At 38.9% G+C, this 17,625-nt stretch overlaps 1 protein-coding gene across 8 annotated transcripts in view; it reads right to left on the bottom strand.

Moving 5' to 3' along the window:
- Nucleotides 1–17,625, bottom strand: part of MME (membrane metalloendopeptidase) — a 146,191-nt gene that overhangs the window by 47,760 nt on the left and 80,806 nt on the right. For all 8 annotated transcript variants that reach the window (XM_021669536.2, XM_021669535.2, XM_021669539.2 and 5 more), the window contains 5 exons: nucleotides 11,463–11,624; nucleotides 10,035–10,115; nucleotides 9,841–9,936; nucleotides 9,613–9,731; nucleotides 7,699–7,764 (listed from right to left, as the gene is read on the bottom strand). In XM_021669536.2, coding sequence (XP_021525211.2) covers nucleotides 7,699–7,764; nucleotides 9,613–9,731; nucleotides 9,841–9,936; nucleotides 10,035–10,115; nucleotides 11,463–11,624 — 524 coding nt within the window. The remainder of the gene's footprint in view (nucleotides 1–7,698; nucleotides 7,765–9,612; nucleotides 9,732–9,840; nucleotides 9,937–10,034; nucleotides 10,116–11,462; nucleotides 11,625–17,625) is intronic.

The raw sequence follows: 17,625 nt of genomic DNA, 5'->3' as shown, positions 1-17,625 counted from the left end.
TGATTCTACCTTAAGATTTTAATTTTCTTTGTTATGATACTTCCAGATATGGAAAATGCCAAATGATTATAATTGTCATGATTTGGGAAGAAATTAATCAACATATATAGATTGGCCAAGATATCTTTTAAATTGAAATTCAATTTTGTGTGTGTGGGACTGAAAGAGCAATTAGTTATTACAACAGAGGCCAGAGTCAGCTCTCATTTTTGACAGTCATAGGTAGCTTTCTTGAAGCTTTGATATAGCAAATCAATGATTCCTTATGTGAAAAAGAATCCACTGAAACATTTATGTAGCCTTTTTCTTTAAAAAACAAAAATTGTAAATCCTAGTACTTATAACAGTAGTTTCAAAGGTAATGATCCGTTTTAAACAGTTAGGTAAAATTCATTTAATAGCAGTTTTGTGGATTTTAAAATCACACACTCCCAATGAGACGATATTTACTAACACCCAACATCATGGATAGTTACTCTAATTAGGACTACCTTCATTTTCTTGAATCAGGTAATGATATATATAATTACCTTTTTAGAAATGAGGCTCTTCCTGCCTGGAAATAACCTGACGTTTGTCAGATTTGTTAAAGAAGAAGAGAGCAATGAATGTCATTTGACTGCTGTCCTTCAAACTTTAATATCATTCCTAATGAATGACAATCAAGACCCAGGGAGGAACAGAAAGTTCTCCTGTCAGATTGATATCTGGGTAACCTAGCGAGCCAATTATCTATGGATCAGGGATTTTATTTCAAAAGATTCTGAGATACCCAGCTCTTACCAATGTTCTATCTTCCCACATAATGTGGAGCAGGAAGTGACTGAGTAATCACAGAACTGTGACACTCTTGGCCACTGATGTTGGGGAATATTTAATAGTGCTACACAAGAAGTTAGGGGAAAACACAGGGAGACTAAGCAGTAAAGACATATTTCCTGTCAAAAAAGCTTAGAAACATTTCTCAATTTAAGCAGCATGTCAGCTGGTGTGCAGTTGCCAGCAGAGAGATACCTGCTTCCCTCCAACAGACTGCAAATATACAGTCACGCAGCCATTCCTGGGCACTGGGAATAAAAAATAGCCTCCAGCCGAAAAGGACGCTAGAGCAGGAGAAACATGGGACCCAAGAGGACACAAACTTGCATAGGGACTGTTTGGGGCTCTCATCAGGTTATCAATAAGAACCTGAAGATTTGTACAACTTCTTTTATATATTACACGGTTTATTCCATGCTTGCGGGACTGCATCTAGTTCTTTTTACAAACCAAATTCAGTTGATATCAAAAATTCTCATCATATTCACTGTCTCATATTTAAAAGCTCCCTTTTGTTTTCTTAAGCACAGATAACTGGACTGAGTGAAACCTTCTGACTATTAGTCACCTGGTGTCCAGAAAGGACAAAGCGAGGTCAGCAGTTTCCCTTGCAGGGTCTGTCTTATCATGTCATAGCTGTGTTATGCAGTGAGACTAGCTCTGCCACGTATCACCCTAGCACATGCTGGTCGAGCAGTTTAAAGTACACAAACTGTTTCCCTATAATGATAGAGCCACCTACACAAGATTATCTTAGGTCTGCTCAAATTTCTCTATCTGACTTGCTATCATCATTATCTTTCACATGAATTACCACGTGGCCTTCTCTGATCTCTCTGGTTCCATTACAACACATTCTACAAACAGCAGCCAGAGATGCTTTAAACAAGCCAAACTGAATCACCCATGCCTTACTCCAGTCACTCGTTATTCTATCACCTTGATTTATTTTCTTTACAACACTCACAATTTGTCTTATTTCCTTATTTACCTGGTTATTTATTGTCTATCTCTTCCCATTAGACCATGAATTTCATGAGAACAAGCGCCTTGTTTCCTTGGAATCTTTATTGCCTAGAAAAGTATCTGTCACATAGCACAATCTCAATGAAGATCTGTTGAATTTTTTAAAAAATGAAGTTAAATTGTAAATATATTAAGTTTCTCTCACTTTATATTTCCTCGGAACTTCTAACTGTAGCTCAAGTTCTGAACAGATGCTCTCAGCTTGTACACTGAGTAAGTGGACAAAGAATATCCCCTCTTTTTAAATTTCATTTCTGGCTTGCACCTGCTCATCTACAGGATGACAAATCTCAGCTTATGCTCTTTCCCAGGTACATGCAGTGTAGAGACTTCTCCTGGCTTTTCTGATCTGATTGAGGCACATAGACTCTGGGTCATCGCTTTCTGGCTTCAGTCCATTGTGCTTCAAGTCCTCTATCCTCATCCCTAAAATGTCTCAATTTCTACGAACCCCCAGATTTTGTGAAGGCTCTAAACTTCTTCATAGCTCTGGCCTCCTCCCTTGCCATGCCCTGCAGCAGTATACCCTCTAGCTTCTACTCTCCAGTTCCTTCCCCGCCTCCTTGTGCTCTCAAACTCTAGCCCCAGCAGTTTTCTCCCTTTTCTTTTAGCCCTGAAATGTTCTACTCAAAGAAATATTTTGTTGATGTATAAACGCACAAGTAAAATAAATCACAATGGCTTTTGAAGTGTGTGTATATATGAGGTGTTTCTGCACAGAACCCTGTTATTGGCACAAAACAAAGTAATCCTTAGGGTTGGAAACCGCTAGCCTAGCTTATTCCTTCTTTTCAGACAAACATCAGTGCAGGGCATAAACATATCCATTATCTAATTATGCTCAATTATTTTGGATTCCTAACCTTCAGACTTCCCTATAAAGGAGAACAAAGTAAGATAACAATTACCCTTGATAAGCTAAGAAGGTAGAGAAAGGGAAGCTCTGAGACCAATTCCAACTCACCCCCAATAGAGAGCTCAGACTCTTCTGATGATGGGTGATTTCTTAAGAAAATTAAGGTCCTCAGTCCTCTCAGTGAATCAATATATAAAAACTTTCTCACATAAAATGGCTGGATGGTTTCATTTAAACATTTTGTTAATGGGAATGGTTATGTTTTTGGGCCATGTATATCTTTCGCATTATTTTCCTAGCATAGAAATTTGTATCCCTGTAAGGAATAGAATTGTTTTGAATCTCACTACTTCTGTACTTTGAGGTAGCAGTGTGTCATTAAGTAATCTCTTTAGATAATCAGAATACCTCAGAACTCAGGTTCCATTTCTTTAACAAAAGATACAGCACAGAGGCTTCCTGATGAGAACAGTTTGAGAACAGTTTGTTAGGAAGAGCAGACATGGTGAATGTGGGCCCCTTACTGACATGACGGAGCTGTTCTGTATCATTTTTCCTTTCTAGATTGTAATAATAATAAAATATTACAACACAAAAATTCCATTATGAGGGTATCAAAATTAAAAAAAAGGACTTCTGTAAAGTGAAATGAACTTTCTTAGTAATTGTAGGGGCTTTTCATAGTTGATAAAAAGTTTGGTTGTAAGATTATGGAATATGATTCCTCTGGATGACCTGGGTATCCCAGAAGGAAGGATCAAAGACCTGGGGAAATGGGCTGAGTTAATAATTCGATCAAGGAGACCTATGATTAGGGTACTTCTGACTGAAGAGGAGGTGTGACCCTCTCTGATCCTCAGCCTCTGAGGCATATCTGCAGAAGGCAGACCCCACACTAAAGTTTAAAAATTATCGGCTAACATGAAAGGCAAGGAAGCCAGCCTTCTATGGTCTAAGGACACTTTTCTTTGACAAAAACGTTGGTGACCCTATGCCAATTCCCAAAACTTCTCTTGGTTATTTTCCATGAAATAATATAAATTGCAAATGTGTGATACCCATTGAATGTATAAATATACCTCAGGCAAACTGAGTTTAGCAAAGAAACGACTGGGGATTGAAAAGAGACAAGAGGACACATAGTTCGTAAAATGCTCAAGAAACGTATGCTATTAGCTGTTGATGCCCTAGAGCTCAGATTTCCCAAAATCAAGGGAAGGAAACTCAAAGATTGAGTTCTTTCTTTTCTTTCCTCTTGTCCCTGCCATCTTCCCCATCAATCATTCATTCACTGATTCTGTAGCATTTAAAGGCCAGAAACTGAGGTAAGTATCAGAAAAAAAGCAAAGGACAATTAGTAATTGTAGGGGTTGTTTTCATAGTTGATAAGAAGTGGAAGCATTGCTTCCACTTAATTTAAAGTCTTGTAGAAAAAAGAAGACATTAAATAAAAAATATATAGAAATCTGGATGCTCGGCAAACCATAATAGAGGAAAGAGTGTGGGCAGGTGGTGTGCGTGGGGGGCAAGTTTTAGGCAAAGGGAAAAACATATAAGAGAGAAAATCATTGAAGGCCAATGATACACTAAGATTTCTTCCAGATTCGTTACTCCTCTACTGAAGGTTATCTTTTTATTCCACACTGCTCATCATTTTTTGTTCATGAAGCATAAAGACACAAGACAGGAATACTTAAGGTGGCTGACATTTTGCAAAGATGGCAGAGTAGTGGAAAAACTAGAATTAACTTTTATTTGATAGCTTGCTAGAGATGCAGGGGAAACCAAAGGATTGCAAGTGGTAGTGATTAGGAGAGAATAGCAAATATCATGGGAAGAATAAGGATAACATTGGAATTCTTACTGTAACTACACACACTGTCACCCCCATGCCCAAAAGAATGGATTCAAAAAGAGGGAGAGGGTGAAGAAATATTCAGGTAATTACCCATTTCTGGGATGACACATAGATTTTATTTTATATGCAACTCCCTTCCACTGAAAGGAGGTTGTTTATAGCTTGGAGCACACTGCTTTAAGAAGGATTCTGAGATCTCAGGTTTGCAGGAAAGAAGGATGTCACCCAAAGTATATGGTTATGGAAGGGGGAGCAAGGCAGGAAGCATGCTGTGTGTTTGCTAGTCTGATTCAGATCGCTGAAGAGCACCTAATTTAAGCTGAGAATAACTTCCAGGCTGTAAATGCCAGTGTAAGTCAGTTTTCTCTATCATTTGCTCATTTAAAGAACTCTACTAAGTACAAACTCTTAAGAAGTTGTAGCTGGGTGAGGTGGCTCACGCCTGTAATCCCAGCACTTTGGAAGTCCAAGGTGGGCGAATTACGAGGTTAGAGGTTTAAGACCAGCCCAACCAACATGATGAAACCCCATCTCTACTAAAAATACAAAAATTAGCTGGGTGTGGTGGCACGTGCCTATAATCCCAGCTACTCGGGAGGCTGAGGCAGGAGACTCGCTTGAACCCAAAAGGTGGAGGCTGTAGTGAGCCGAGATCATGCCACTGCACTCCAGCTTGGGTGACAAAGCAAGACCCCGCCTCAAAAAACAGAAGAAAGAAGAAGGAGGAGGAGGAGGAGGAGGAGGAGGAGGAGGAGGAGGAGGAGGAGGAGAAGTTGTAATAATGTAACAGAATGGAAAAGAGAGAAGGACCAAAGTTTGCCACTATACTACTGTTCTGCTGAATGTTGAGGGCAAACTTCTGAGCCTCAGATTTCTCACTCATAAACTCTGTAAACATATTACTAATTCTAGATTTGATCACCACTGTGTTACTTGATCACAAATACAGTATTCCCTAGATCAGGGAATGTAAACTGTGGCAGAGCCTGCTAAATGACATCAGTATATGTGCTCCTCTTTTAAAAGACACAACCTTCCTCTCTGCCAGTCAAGTTTTAACAAGGCACAGACATGGCCACTCTGCTCAAGGCTACATTTTCCTGCCTCCTTTATATTTAGTTGTGACCACATGACATCATTTTAACCAATGGAATGTAAGCAAGTTCTGCACCATTTACATAAACGTTAACTATCTGTCTACCACTTTTCCTCTTTTATCTTTCCTGTGGCCTGGCATGTGAACAGGGCAGTGGTGAACGAACTTTGACCAAACAGACTAAGAGAAACACTAGAGGAGGTTGATATTAGAGCAATGACATAAAAGGAAGCTGGCTGCCAGACATTCCCCTGGAGCAGAGCTTCCTGCCTCACCTGGACAGCTTCCCTACTTCCAGACTGGCATGAGAGACAGAAGTGAATTTCTCGCTTGTTTGAGCTACTGTATTTGTGAGTGTTTTTATTGCTGTGGCTTAGCTAAGACCAGACTAATATGCAAAATCAAGTGCCTACAGGAGCCAAGAAGTCAATATAAATCAATGAATCACGTTGAAGAGGACTGTTCAAACTTGGAGAACAAATGCCCTTTCTAAAAGGAGCAACCACAACACCACTCTGCTCAATTGCTGCCATATAAGAATGCAAGCTAGGGGCTCAAATTCTACTGATTTACTAAGAAATCTGGATTCTCGGGTGAAATCTTTCAATTTTGTAAAATATTGGCAACTAATTCAAAATTTTAAAAAAAACAACTACAGGTTAAACAAAAATGCTTCTATATCAGATTTGAGCCAAAGACTGCCAGTTTGTGACCTGTCCTAGATTATGGGACAGCACTGAGTATAAAATGCACAAATACAACATCTTAATAACTTTAAAAAAAAAAAAAAACCTTTTACCGCCTTAAATATCTACATTGATTGCCAGGTAAATCTTGATATCAGAAACATTAAAATGTAAAAAAATTATGTATCCTAGGATTTGAAAAATACAATATAAGAATACAATCCTAAATATGAAAAGCATCCCAGTTGATGGTGATAAAAATGTATAGTAGTGAACCAAATACCTCAATTACTTTCAAATCTGTAACAGAAAGCAGCTGCATAGCTCTTCAAGCCAGTAGCTGGACCCCACACGGTAACTAGATTGCACTGAATTCAAATATCCCACACCAATGTAATTATCTGTGCTATTAATTGTGGCCTTTGGTAATATATCTTTTTCTTCATTTTGGTGTTATGTAGTCACTCAAAAAGATACCTTACAGTGAATTCATTCCATGTTATTTGAACTTCAAAATTAGGTAAAATAAATGCCAATCATAAACATATTTATCTACTAATTTTAACTAAAATGTAATTTTAGTTATGTCACTACACTGTGAGCCATTAGGATCATCAAAGATAACTTACTTTTCAGCTACAAAATAATTATAAGAAAAACCTTTGTAGAACCAACACCTTTCCCCAATATCTAACGCTGTGTAAGATTACTAGTTTTGTCTCCTGTTGTTCCTTACTTCTCTAAGAAGAGCACGAGAACATCAGCCCAAGAAAGGGAAGATTGTGAAACAATAAGAAAGCATTCCAGAACATCCAAACGTCCACCATGGGGTATGATGCCCACTGGCTACCTGGCCAATGTTAGAGTCACAAGGTAAGTGCAAAGATTTGTCTGAGTCCACTATCTCTACCTGCATTGTTCTCTGAAAGTCAAATCAGAAGGTTCCAGAAGGATGCTGCAGACTATATCTCTCACTGACCCACTCTGGTTCTCACTGGCACCACCCTAGCCCATGATAAATCTGTTCATTTTTTAAATAATCCAGTTACATGTGGATTAAAATATTTTAAATTAACTTTTCAAAATAGATCATATGTTTTAAATACTAAAAACCAAGATACAAATAAGGAATTTCAAGTTTCCTAGTTTTGTAAAATACCTTCATTCATTCTACTGAGAATGTTCATTCTATCAAAGACCGCTCGCTATTATGTGTGATTTTAAGTGCCTGTCCTGAATGAAGAACATAAGAGTGCTAAATCTGAATTTGGCTTCATCTTTTTCATTACTTATAAGTTTACACCAGATGGGTCTGTCGTTTGGTTTTGGTTATTTTCTTTTTCTTTTTTCTTTTTACCTCTTTATAGATTCCAGTGCATTCATAGTAATCTCTAGAAGGGAGGCCAAGTCGAGGCTGGTCAACCTATAAAAAATATACATAAAAAAAAAATCATTCAGCAAATATAGAAAAGTTAGAAAAATACAAGCATGCCTATTTATGTATGTGAAAGATCCTAGTCTGCTGTTTATAGGGGTAACTATCAGACACTGAGTAAATACAAAATTAGGAAATGGTTTCTACACTACTTATAAGTGATATACTAATGGGTGGTTAGATAATCTGGGGGCCTGTGCTGCAGATATTTAAGGAAAACCAAAGAAAATGAACAAACGATTTATTGGGAGAGATTTTTAATGCAGAGCAGCAGGCGCAAGTGAACAAAATCATGTTAGATTCTAGGACGTGGGAATTTCTAAATTACATCTTCACAGGACTTCCCAGCTTCCTGAGATTCTAATGTGCTCCCCTGGGAACATTCTCATCTGCTTTCACCCTGAGCTGGGATCCACTCTCATTGGTGGGAGCAGGTCAATATTCTTCAAGTTGATTTGGATGGATGGGAAGAAGGGGAGGAGAAGTGGAAAACCTCTATGGTAACTCCAGAACCTTTCCACTAATGCAACTCTTGCCAGAAAATGTTTAAGATTCTCTACCCTAAGGGAATGGGGGCACCTTCTCCTTGGTTCTCCCCAAAGCTGCTCTGCTCAGAAGAACTTCAGCAGACCCAGATAGCAGTTAAATGTGTAAAAGATGAAACTCAGTTCTGTGCTAATGTGTCTGGTCCATCTTTAATACCCAAGTGAGAGCTGCCTGGGCATACTTGAAGCTTTGTGAGATTGTTTCCTACTCACTGCATGGCAACATGAGTGTGGAGGCCAAACAGAGCATTTCTGGGTTAAAGAGAGAATCCTAGCAGCAGTGGAGAGCCTAGGCCAATACGAAAGAAACATTACCCAAAGAACTGGGATGGAAAGAGCCAGAAGATACCTCCAGATGAAGAGCCCTGATCCTTCCCTACCCCCTCACCCTCAAGGTGATCCTGCAAGGAGAAAGTTTCAGAAGAGAGAGTCTACTGCAGGAGATTTTGGTTCAATTCCTTTCAAAATTTTATATAAAAATGACCATAAAGATTTATGCAATAGGGACACAGGTATGATTTGGTAACCTGCAACTTTTGGTATAATTTCTTTTACAGGAAAGAAGAAAGAAAGAAAGAGAGAGAGAAAGAAAGAGAGAGAGAGGTAAAGAGAGAAAGAGAGAAAGAAAGAGAGAAAGAAAGAGAAAGAAACAAAGAAGAAAGAAAAAATCAAGAAATCAAGAAAGAAACCAAGAAAGAAAGAAAGACTCATTAAAATTCTCAGTACATTCCAAACATACTCATGAATCTAGTCTTAGGTGACATCTAAATCAAATTGCTTACATTTTTAAAAATAAAATAAATCCATTTTAAAAGAAAGGCATTTTGTTTCTCCTTAATTGAGAAAAAAATACAGATATTCTTTAGTGAGAAAAAAAATTATGTTTAAAATCCCTTTTCTATGTTATTTTCAAAAGCAATTATTGTTTTTTGATTTCCAGACCTGCCTTACTTCTATAAACCAAAGTATACTCCTTTCAAGTAATATACAAAGAATCAGGGACTTTTTCTGAATAGGAGGGGCCTGGAGCCCTTCTTAACATTTGTTTTGTGAAGGGAGAGGTATCTAAAATAGAGGTAGCAGAAGCAAGAGGTGAGCGTCTAAAACACAGCATTAAGAAAATACTTTCAAAATTGGGACTCCAGGTATTAGGGACAGAGCATGAATATATCACCTCCTTGCTTACTCAATTCAATTGAAAACAGCATTATTTCTAAGTATCAATAACAACGTGTGTGGAAGTTTTATTACAATTTAAAGATAACTTTAGCTATTTGCCACACAAACTTACATGAATTATATGATTCACAGAATTCTTATCATCAGTGCCAACAAACAAATTAAAAAGGACTTTTTTCCCATATTTAGAATTCAGTTGTGCAATGGCTTTTTCAGCTGTCCAAGAAGCACCTAAAGCAATAAAAAATAAAATATATCTTTAGAAGCTTTAGTTCATTAATGATATTATAATAACATAAATTTTACATGGATTTTTTTTTAAGTAGGAAAATTGCCTTACCATATTTTTGCTCCCAGTTTTCTGTTGCTACTGGCCACCCATGTATGTCTGGTAACAGTTTGAGTAGAGGTTCTCCACCTCTGCTATCAATAGCAGCTTTTGAAAACAACAAACATAAATTCAATTAGAAGTCTAGGCATAGTTTGGCACCAATATATACATACTCCTAATGAAATCAAATGAAGAGCACTTACATTCATTTATACAAGACCTGTACAATGTTTTTGCTTTCTGCACTGCTACTATATCTTCAGTTTTGGGTTCTTGAAGGACATCTGAAATAGGACATTTAATAAAATACATCAACATAATTGCTCATTTGCACTACGCACACATAACTGCTCATTTGCAGTAATTAACATTTGCAAGGTGGGTTCAGTTAAAATACTTTGCTTTTCTGGAGGTACATTCACTCCTTCCCTGCAGTTCCAAAACCTTATAGGAAAAACCAAACCCCTTACCAGATTATCATTCCTAGCACAGAACTAGGAGTCAGTTTAATCAGCCAATGTAGATGAAAGTCCTTTTGACTAGATTATCTTTTTTTTTTTTTTATGAACAGTGATGCATACTGCTCTACCATAGGTAACAGTTATTTTCTTGAAATTAAGATTAAAAAGAAAGCAATAATACAGGGAATTTGGAATTTAATATGAATAGTCCTTTTGATAGCTGGAAAATAATTATCTGTGTGATTGTACTTTTAATGCTCCAAATGAATGAATTGAATTGTCTCACTTGTTTGGATGTTAAAAAGTAGTAAAAATTGGTTTTCTACAAAACAATATATGCATACTCCAATATATGCACACTTCTAGAAGCGGGGAGAACAGGGAACAGAGGATAGGAACGACTTGTCTAGACTTTGCTAACTTCCCAGAGGGAGCGCCTTAGCCAGGTTAGAATATGCCTACGCTGGGAAGGTAAATCTTAGTAACATCTTACAGTGACTTTAACACAGGGCTTGGGTAGGGAGACTACAGAAATAGGTTTTTGTGGCAATCATTTAAACTTTTTTCTTCTGTAAAATGGCATAAAACTATCATCTTGGTTGGGCATGGTGGCTCATGCCTGTAACTCCACACTTTGAGAGGCTGAGGCGGGTGGATCACCTGAGATCAGGAGTTCGAGACTAGCCTGGCCAACATGGTGAAACACCATCTCTACTAAAAATACAAAAATTAGCTGGGCTTGGTAGTGGGTGCTATAATCCCAGCTACTTGGGAGGCTGAGGCAGGAGAATCACTTGAACCTGGGAGGCGGAGGTTGCAGTGAGCCGAGATAGCACCATTGCACCCCAGCCTGGGTGACGAGAGCGAAACTCCATCTCAAAACAAAACAAAATAAAGCAAAACAAGAACAAAAACCTGCCATTTCTAGGGATGATACAGCTTTATCATTTGCACACCTATAAATGAAAGCAGGAATGCTAAGAGATGTCAACATATTAATTTTGGTGTCTGCCATTATCCGGGTGACTCGGTAGTGGTACACAAATCCTGGAAGGATTATTAACGTTTTAATCTTTTGTGACATTCCTTGTAATGGCTAACAATTGTATATTTAAAAAATGAATATATTAAGAGAGAAATCTTTGATGCACAGATACAATCTCTACTAACCTTTCAAAACGACTTCTAGTTCATCTCTTAAAATGTCAAAGTTGCCGTAACGGGAGCTGGTCTCGGGAATGACATTGCGTTTCAACCAGCCTCCGCAGGCATATTTGAAAAAGTCTGTACAAGGCTCAGCGGTGGCATCCATGTTTTGGATCAGTCGAGCAGCTGCAAGAACAGAGAAAAGACTAGATAAAATGATGGGTGTATTTCTTATGTAGCTTAAAAGTAGAAAAAGGCATTTTGCTCCCTTTTGATTGTTATCAATTTGTCAGAAGCTCCGTTTTCTTTTTTATGTAACAGTCAATTCAGATGGATGAGGAATACTATCTGTGTATCGTTCTCTTTTCCTTTTCTATAGTTGGTTCATTTTACTTTGAACTGTGTGGATCCCTCCACCCTGGGTCCACAGCCTTCCCACCCCACCACCGAATAAGTTTCTTGCTAGTTCCTATTTCAGAAGAACAAAGCATAGAGGTCTACTTTGAGTTGGCCATCTTGGGCCTGAGGTTAGCATGTCATTCTTCACTCTGATAACATTAGTTGCCAACTCTGCTCTTCAAAGTGCTGTGACTTTTGAATGTCTCTGAGGCTCCAAGCCATGGAAGATTGTTAATGAATTTTTATCATTTTAGAAAGGATCTGAAGCCACAGTTATTACTTCCCGGACCTTTCTCAAATAAATTTTGTAATTCAAATTTGACATCTAATTTGCATTTGTTTATATAGAGACTGTCATCATAAAACTGGCTGTAAGCTTATTAGTTTTTCTCAGGTCCACTTTTTTCTTTGAGGACTATGATGAAAATGCAAATCAACCAAGACTGAGTATAATCAAGATGCTGACTCTGCTAAGAGCTGCAATTGATAGAAAGATGCATAAAACAGGAACTATTTCCAATGAAGAGGAGAACATGGCCCAATGCCCATAACATCTACATCCGGAACCGAGACAATTCTGCTACTGCCCTCCCCACTTTCCATCTCATACAAGTTGAACTGTTTTGCAATGAGAACAAAAGAGCAATTGAGAATTCGTCTGTATCAAGAGAATATAAGTTCTCAGATGAGCTTCTGAAAACACCTCACTTTCTGAATTAATTAATTAAAAACTTCAAACAATTGCTGAGCTGTATGGATTTTTGAAACTTGGTACGATAAATATGTTTTCCAGCTGAGCCTCAAGCCCCTACTTTGAACCACCTTTTGGGCATGTTTGCTTGTCTGCCACCTCAGGACCCAGCTCTTTAACACAAAACTCTCAGGATTGTTTCCAGACCAGTCTTCTCATGATTTTTATGCTTTAGTATACAGCACAATTGTTATCATAGCCTCCTGGGTTTGAAACCTTGGGCAAAACTGTATTTCTCTCTCCCTTTGGTTTACTGGTAATTCCTTTGCCTCTTTTCCATATCTCTTATTCTGATTGGTACCTGGTTTACATCTTCATTCCTTTTTGACTAGAAGTTACCCAGTTCTTCATCTTGATATATTCTACACATCTTTCACAGACCAAACTTCGCAAAAGACTCTTTGACACTGGCTACAACCTTGCTGAAAAATATCAGTGGCTTGACATTTCCCAGGTTAAATTACAAACTCTTGGCCAGGCACAGTGGATCATGCCTGCAATTCCAGCACTTTGGGAGTTCGAGACTAGCCTGGCCAACAGGTGGTGAAACACCAACTCTACTAAATACAAAAATTAGTTGGCCATAGTGGCAGGCACCTGTTGTCCCAGCTACTAGAGAGGCTGAAGCAGGAAAATCGCTTGAACTCAGGAGGCGGAGGTTGCAGTGAGCCAAGATCACACCACTGCACGCCAGCCTGGGTGACAGACAGAGAATCTGTCTCAAATAGAAAAATAAAAATAAAAATAAAATCTTTAGCTTGGTTGCTAAACCATTACCAGATTAAATGTATGTCTCTACCTTCCCCTTTTCCCCTTTTGGTGTTTCATGTAAACTCTATTCCAACCAGATGGGCCTCTTCAACGTGTCACAAACATTCCTTGTGTTTTCTTGGTCCTGTGCCTTCACTTTAATCCTCCTCATCCCACAGCTTTGATTACTCCTGCCATTCTTTACAAATTCTACCCATCATTCAATGTTCAGCTCATGTTCCATCTCTTCCCTGATGCTTCTGTGACTCCAAACTTCAAGGAATATTTCATTCTCCCAACTCCTGAGAGCTCACTGCCTCACTGTGTTCAATGTTTAGATGAGACTACTTTGAGTTGTTCCTTGTGAATACCTACCGTGTCTATCTAGCTATTTTGTTGATGTGATTAATCTCTTTGTATTCCCATCACCTAGCACCTGGGTAGTAGGGGTGCAATTATGTCTATGTGTGACTGAATCCTTTATGAGTCTTCTTACCACCTTCTCTTACAGCCCATCACTCTCCTCCCCTCCCCTCCCCACAGAGGTCAAATCAGTTCTCAGTTCATTGCCTCCAGAATCCGTTCTATCCTTCCCATTGTTTCCATTCTGTCTCAAGCTCTCTTTCTCTCAGACTCTATTTGTGCCATTTTGACCAAGTTGTGGCTCCAGACCTCTTTTTACCCAGGTCCATTCTGCACTCCACAGGCATATTAATGCTCTCAAAATACTTCAGAATATCATTTTCTACTCCAAAGTTTTCAATACCATCCTTTTGCATTCATAATAAAATGCAGATTCCATAGCACATTTGAACACTAATAGAACTAATGAAGCTTCTCCTTTGCAAATTTCTCACATGAGCCATCTGCCACAGTTAAGTGAGTATATTCAGTTTCTATGAGACACCTTATGGTTTTCTGCCTCTGTAACTTTGACCATGTTACCCGGCCCCAACGAGTACTCATAAATATTCTTTCATATTATTTCACATTTTGAAATTTCAGGCATTTTCAAAGCCCAATCCAAATACTCCTTCTTTATGAAAGACTGGCCTGACAAAAGTCTGTATCAGCTTGCAACATATTCAGTTTTTGCATGCAAACTCATTATCTCCTCACCTGGACTGTGGCTCTGTGAAAATAGAAAATGCATCTTCTCTCTCACAGAGCCTAACACTGTGCTCACTCAAGATTTGCCAGTAAAAACTCCAACTTTAACACCTCAGTTAAAGAGTAGAAAACTGATCTAAAAAAGGTAGAGGGAAAAAGCAATTCCCTTGAACTTTTTTTTTCAGACAGAGTCTTGCTCTGTTGCCCAGGCTGGAGTGCGGTGGCACAATCTTGGCTCAATGCAACCCCTACCTGCTGGGTTCAAGTGATTCTCATGCCTTAGCCTCCTGAGTAGCTGAGGCTACAAGCCCACACCACCATGCCCAGCTAATTTTTTGTATTTTTAGTAGAGATGGGGTTTCACCCATATGGTAATGGGGAAGGTGAAAACAAAGATCCTAAATACATAGGATTATTACGTAAAGTAAAAATCCAGAAAACTAGAGCCTGAAAGAAGTGCTAACTACAGACATTCTAAGAACACACTCAGCAGCACATAACTCTTCTCTTTTAAGATACTTAAAAACATTTAAACTGAATGTTGTGAAGTCTGTGCCATTAGGACGGGGACCTCTGTTTTCTTCCCCTTTCTGGGGAGATGAATGGCTTCTGTCACAACACCACAGAGCAATAAACTCGACTCATAAAAGTAATGAACAAGCAGAATGAACAAGAATAGTCATGAACAAGTCCTATTGCCTATTTGGAAATGCCACTTGTCCTTAAACACTGAACACAAAGGATGGGTAGTGGTTGCTGTTCTCTGATCATGAGTGCAAATTCTCTGTCCCACAAATGCAACTGTACTTCCCACATCTTCCAGGAGGCAAAAAGTTTAGCTTTTCCCTCTTCTAGGTTGAATTTCCTCACCGAATACCCACTACAGTTAAACTACTTGCATCTGCACAACAAATCAAAGAAACAGTATTCAGTTTGTGAGGGTTGTGCAGAGCAAAGAAAGGAAGAGGCAACTTTGCTAACTCCTTCCAGGGCCACTCTTTAAATTTCCCTTTGACCAGAGAGCTTGTCTGAGCATGGATGCATCCAATCACTTCAAAGAGAGCTCTCTGTTCTGATGAATATTTTGGGGCCATGGGCCAAGGTAAGTCATAGGCTAGCACTGTTATGCTGGGTCTTTGATCAACCTTCTTTTAATCTCTTATCGTGGGTTTGATTCTCGTTTTGCACCTTATCCTCTGGACCTCCTCTGTGCTGATTTTTCTTTGAAGTCAGCATAGACTTGTGGGTAGAAGGCCGTAGGAAACAGACGTGCAACTGTCAAACTGGTTGTAATTGTTTTTATGTTTTGTACTTTGTTTTGAATTACTCAACCTCTCCACATAGCCAACCTGGGCTTTTCAGATGTTTCCTTATCTGTGGGTCTCTGACATCTGAGTAAACAAATGTCGTTTAAAATCGGACAAAATTGTTCACCTTAATAAGTAAATATAAAAAAATAATGTAGTAAAGTCAAATGTATTGACATGGAATGTTGTTGACCAGATGTTGTAAAGTGAAAGATTTTATACAGATTAAAAATCTGTATAAAAGCACAGAAAATCTAGAAGGATATATACTAACATATTCATAACATTAGATCTGGGAGGAGGGATTATAATTGTGTTTAATTTTGTATTATTTGCTTATCTTTATTTTCCAATTTGTATTAGATGTACATGCACTGCTTTTGCAATGAGGGAAAAAAGTTTATTTTTAATTTAAGAAAATGGTCACATAAAGACAAGAAAAGTAATCTTCTATTAATAATGAGCTTATTTCTTACAAATGACAATTCTGAATGTTTTGAGCTGATAATAAATGACACTATTTTCTTTCTAACTAATCTTCTTGTAACATTCTCCCAACTTATTTGACTATAGGAATTTAAAAACAAGTTCAACTACCATTTGGGAAATTATTAATTACTGTATTCCTCACTGAAAGGTGTATTGTGTGCATATGGATTGGAAGATGTTGTGTACATACTGGGAAAATGTTTGGGCTCTTAAGCCAGACAGACCTGTTTTGAATCCCAGAGTTCCACCACTTTTAGTTGCACAAGATTAAGTAATTTTCCCAAGATCAAGCAGCTAGTAAATTATGGGGCCCCAGGACTTGCACTTAAGCATATATGGCTCTGAGCCCACACACTTCCCTCCCTGCTTTGGATGCAGAAGGCTGGTGGGGGGCACGAGAGAAGCAGCGCCTTGCACAGCCCTCTTTTCTATTCCTTCCCAAGTACCCTTTTAGTCTTCCTTTGCCTTGCCTTCTTTACTTCCTCTCCTTCCTGCCACTGACGCCACAGCCACCCTCCTTCCCTACTGTAGGACTTATCACCAGCAATTTGTGCTGGGACAAAGGCAGGACAAAGTACAGCATCAAGACTTGGAGAGTCTGCAGATGAATTCTTCACAGTGGAGCAAGCAGACAGGAAGCGGCATGGAGGCCACTCTAGGTGGGTGCACTCAAAGGCCCATGCAGGGGTGCATCTTTTTGAAGTGGACATGTAGCAGGATCTTGCCTAAGTTGTCTTTGGAGCACACTGGAAAATGGAGCGTGAAAAATCTCAGCAATATGTTTTAGGGCAGTACTTGTCAACCCTGGCTAAACATGTGAATCATCTAAGAAGCCTTTTAGACACACAGATGCCCAGGATCTACTCTTGATCAATTCATTCAGAATCTTTGGGGTGGGTACAGACATTTTTTAAGGTTTTCTAGAGTGGGTCTAATGTGCAGTCAGGGTGAACCACCACATTAGACAATAGAGAAACATGGAAATGAGGACCAACAGATCCAGTATCAGAAAAGTATAGCCCCATACTTACGTGAAGTAGGAATATTTCCTTTTGCCTTTTCAGGCTGCAAATGCAAATGGGCTCACATCATGGCAACCTATGTTTTGCAGTGACTTCAGCCTAATTGGCTGGCAAAGTGTTGCAGGGAACCTCACATGTGTCTCATGCACAAGCCCACGACCCCAAGGCTTCCCTCCACTCTGCTCCACTGACTTTAGCCTCTACAGCCTCCCACCCAAACCCTGTCCATGATCCAGTCCCTGCTGGGTGCTGAAGCTGGATAATGCAGGGAGAATGCCTCCCTTCCTCATCTTTCACTGTCTCCAGTCTTGAGCAGGGCTCTTGTGCCTACATGTAAATAGGTCTCTTGAATTTTACCC

The sequence above is a fragment of the Aotus nancymaae genome, unplaced genomic scaffold, assembly GCF_030222135.1.
Source record: "Aotus nancymaae isolate 86718 unplaced genomic scaffold, 86718_ANA_hifiasm-v0.15.2.pri h1tg000019l, whole genome shotgun sequence".
In the NCBI taxonomy this organism is placed as follows: domain Eukaryota; kingdom Metazoa; phylum Chordata; class Mammalia; order Primates; family Aotidae; genus Aotus; species Aotus nancymaae.
The sequence above is the reverse complement of the archived record's forward strand: the minus strand, read 5'-3'. Positions and strand labels throughout refer to the sequence as shown.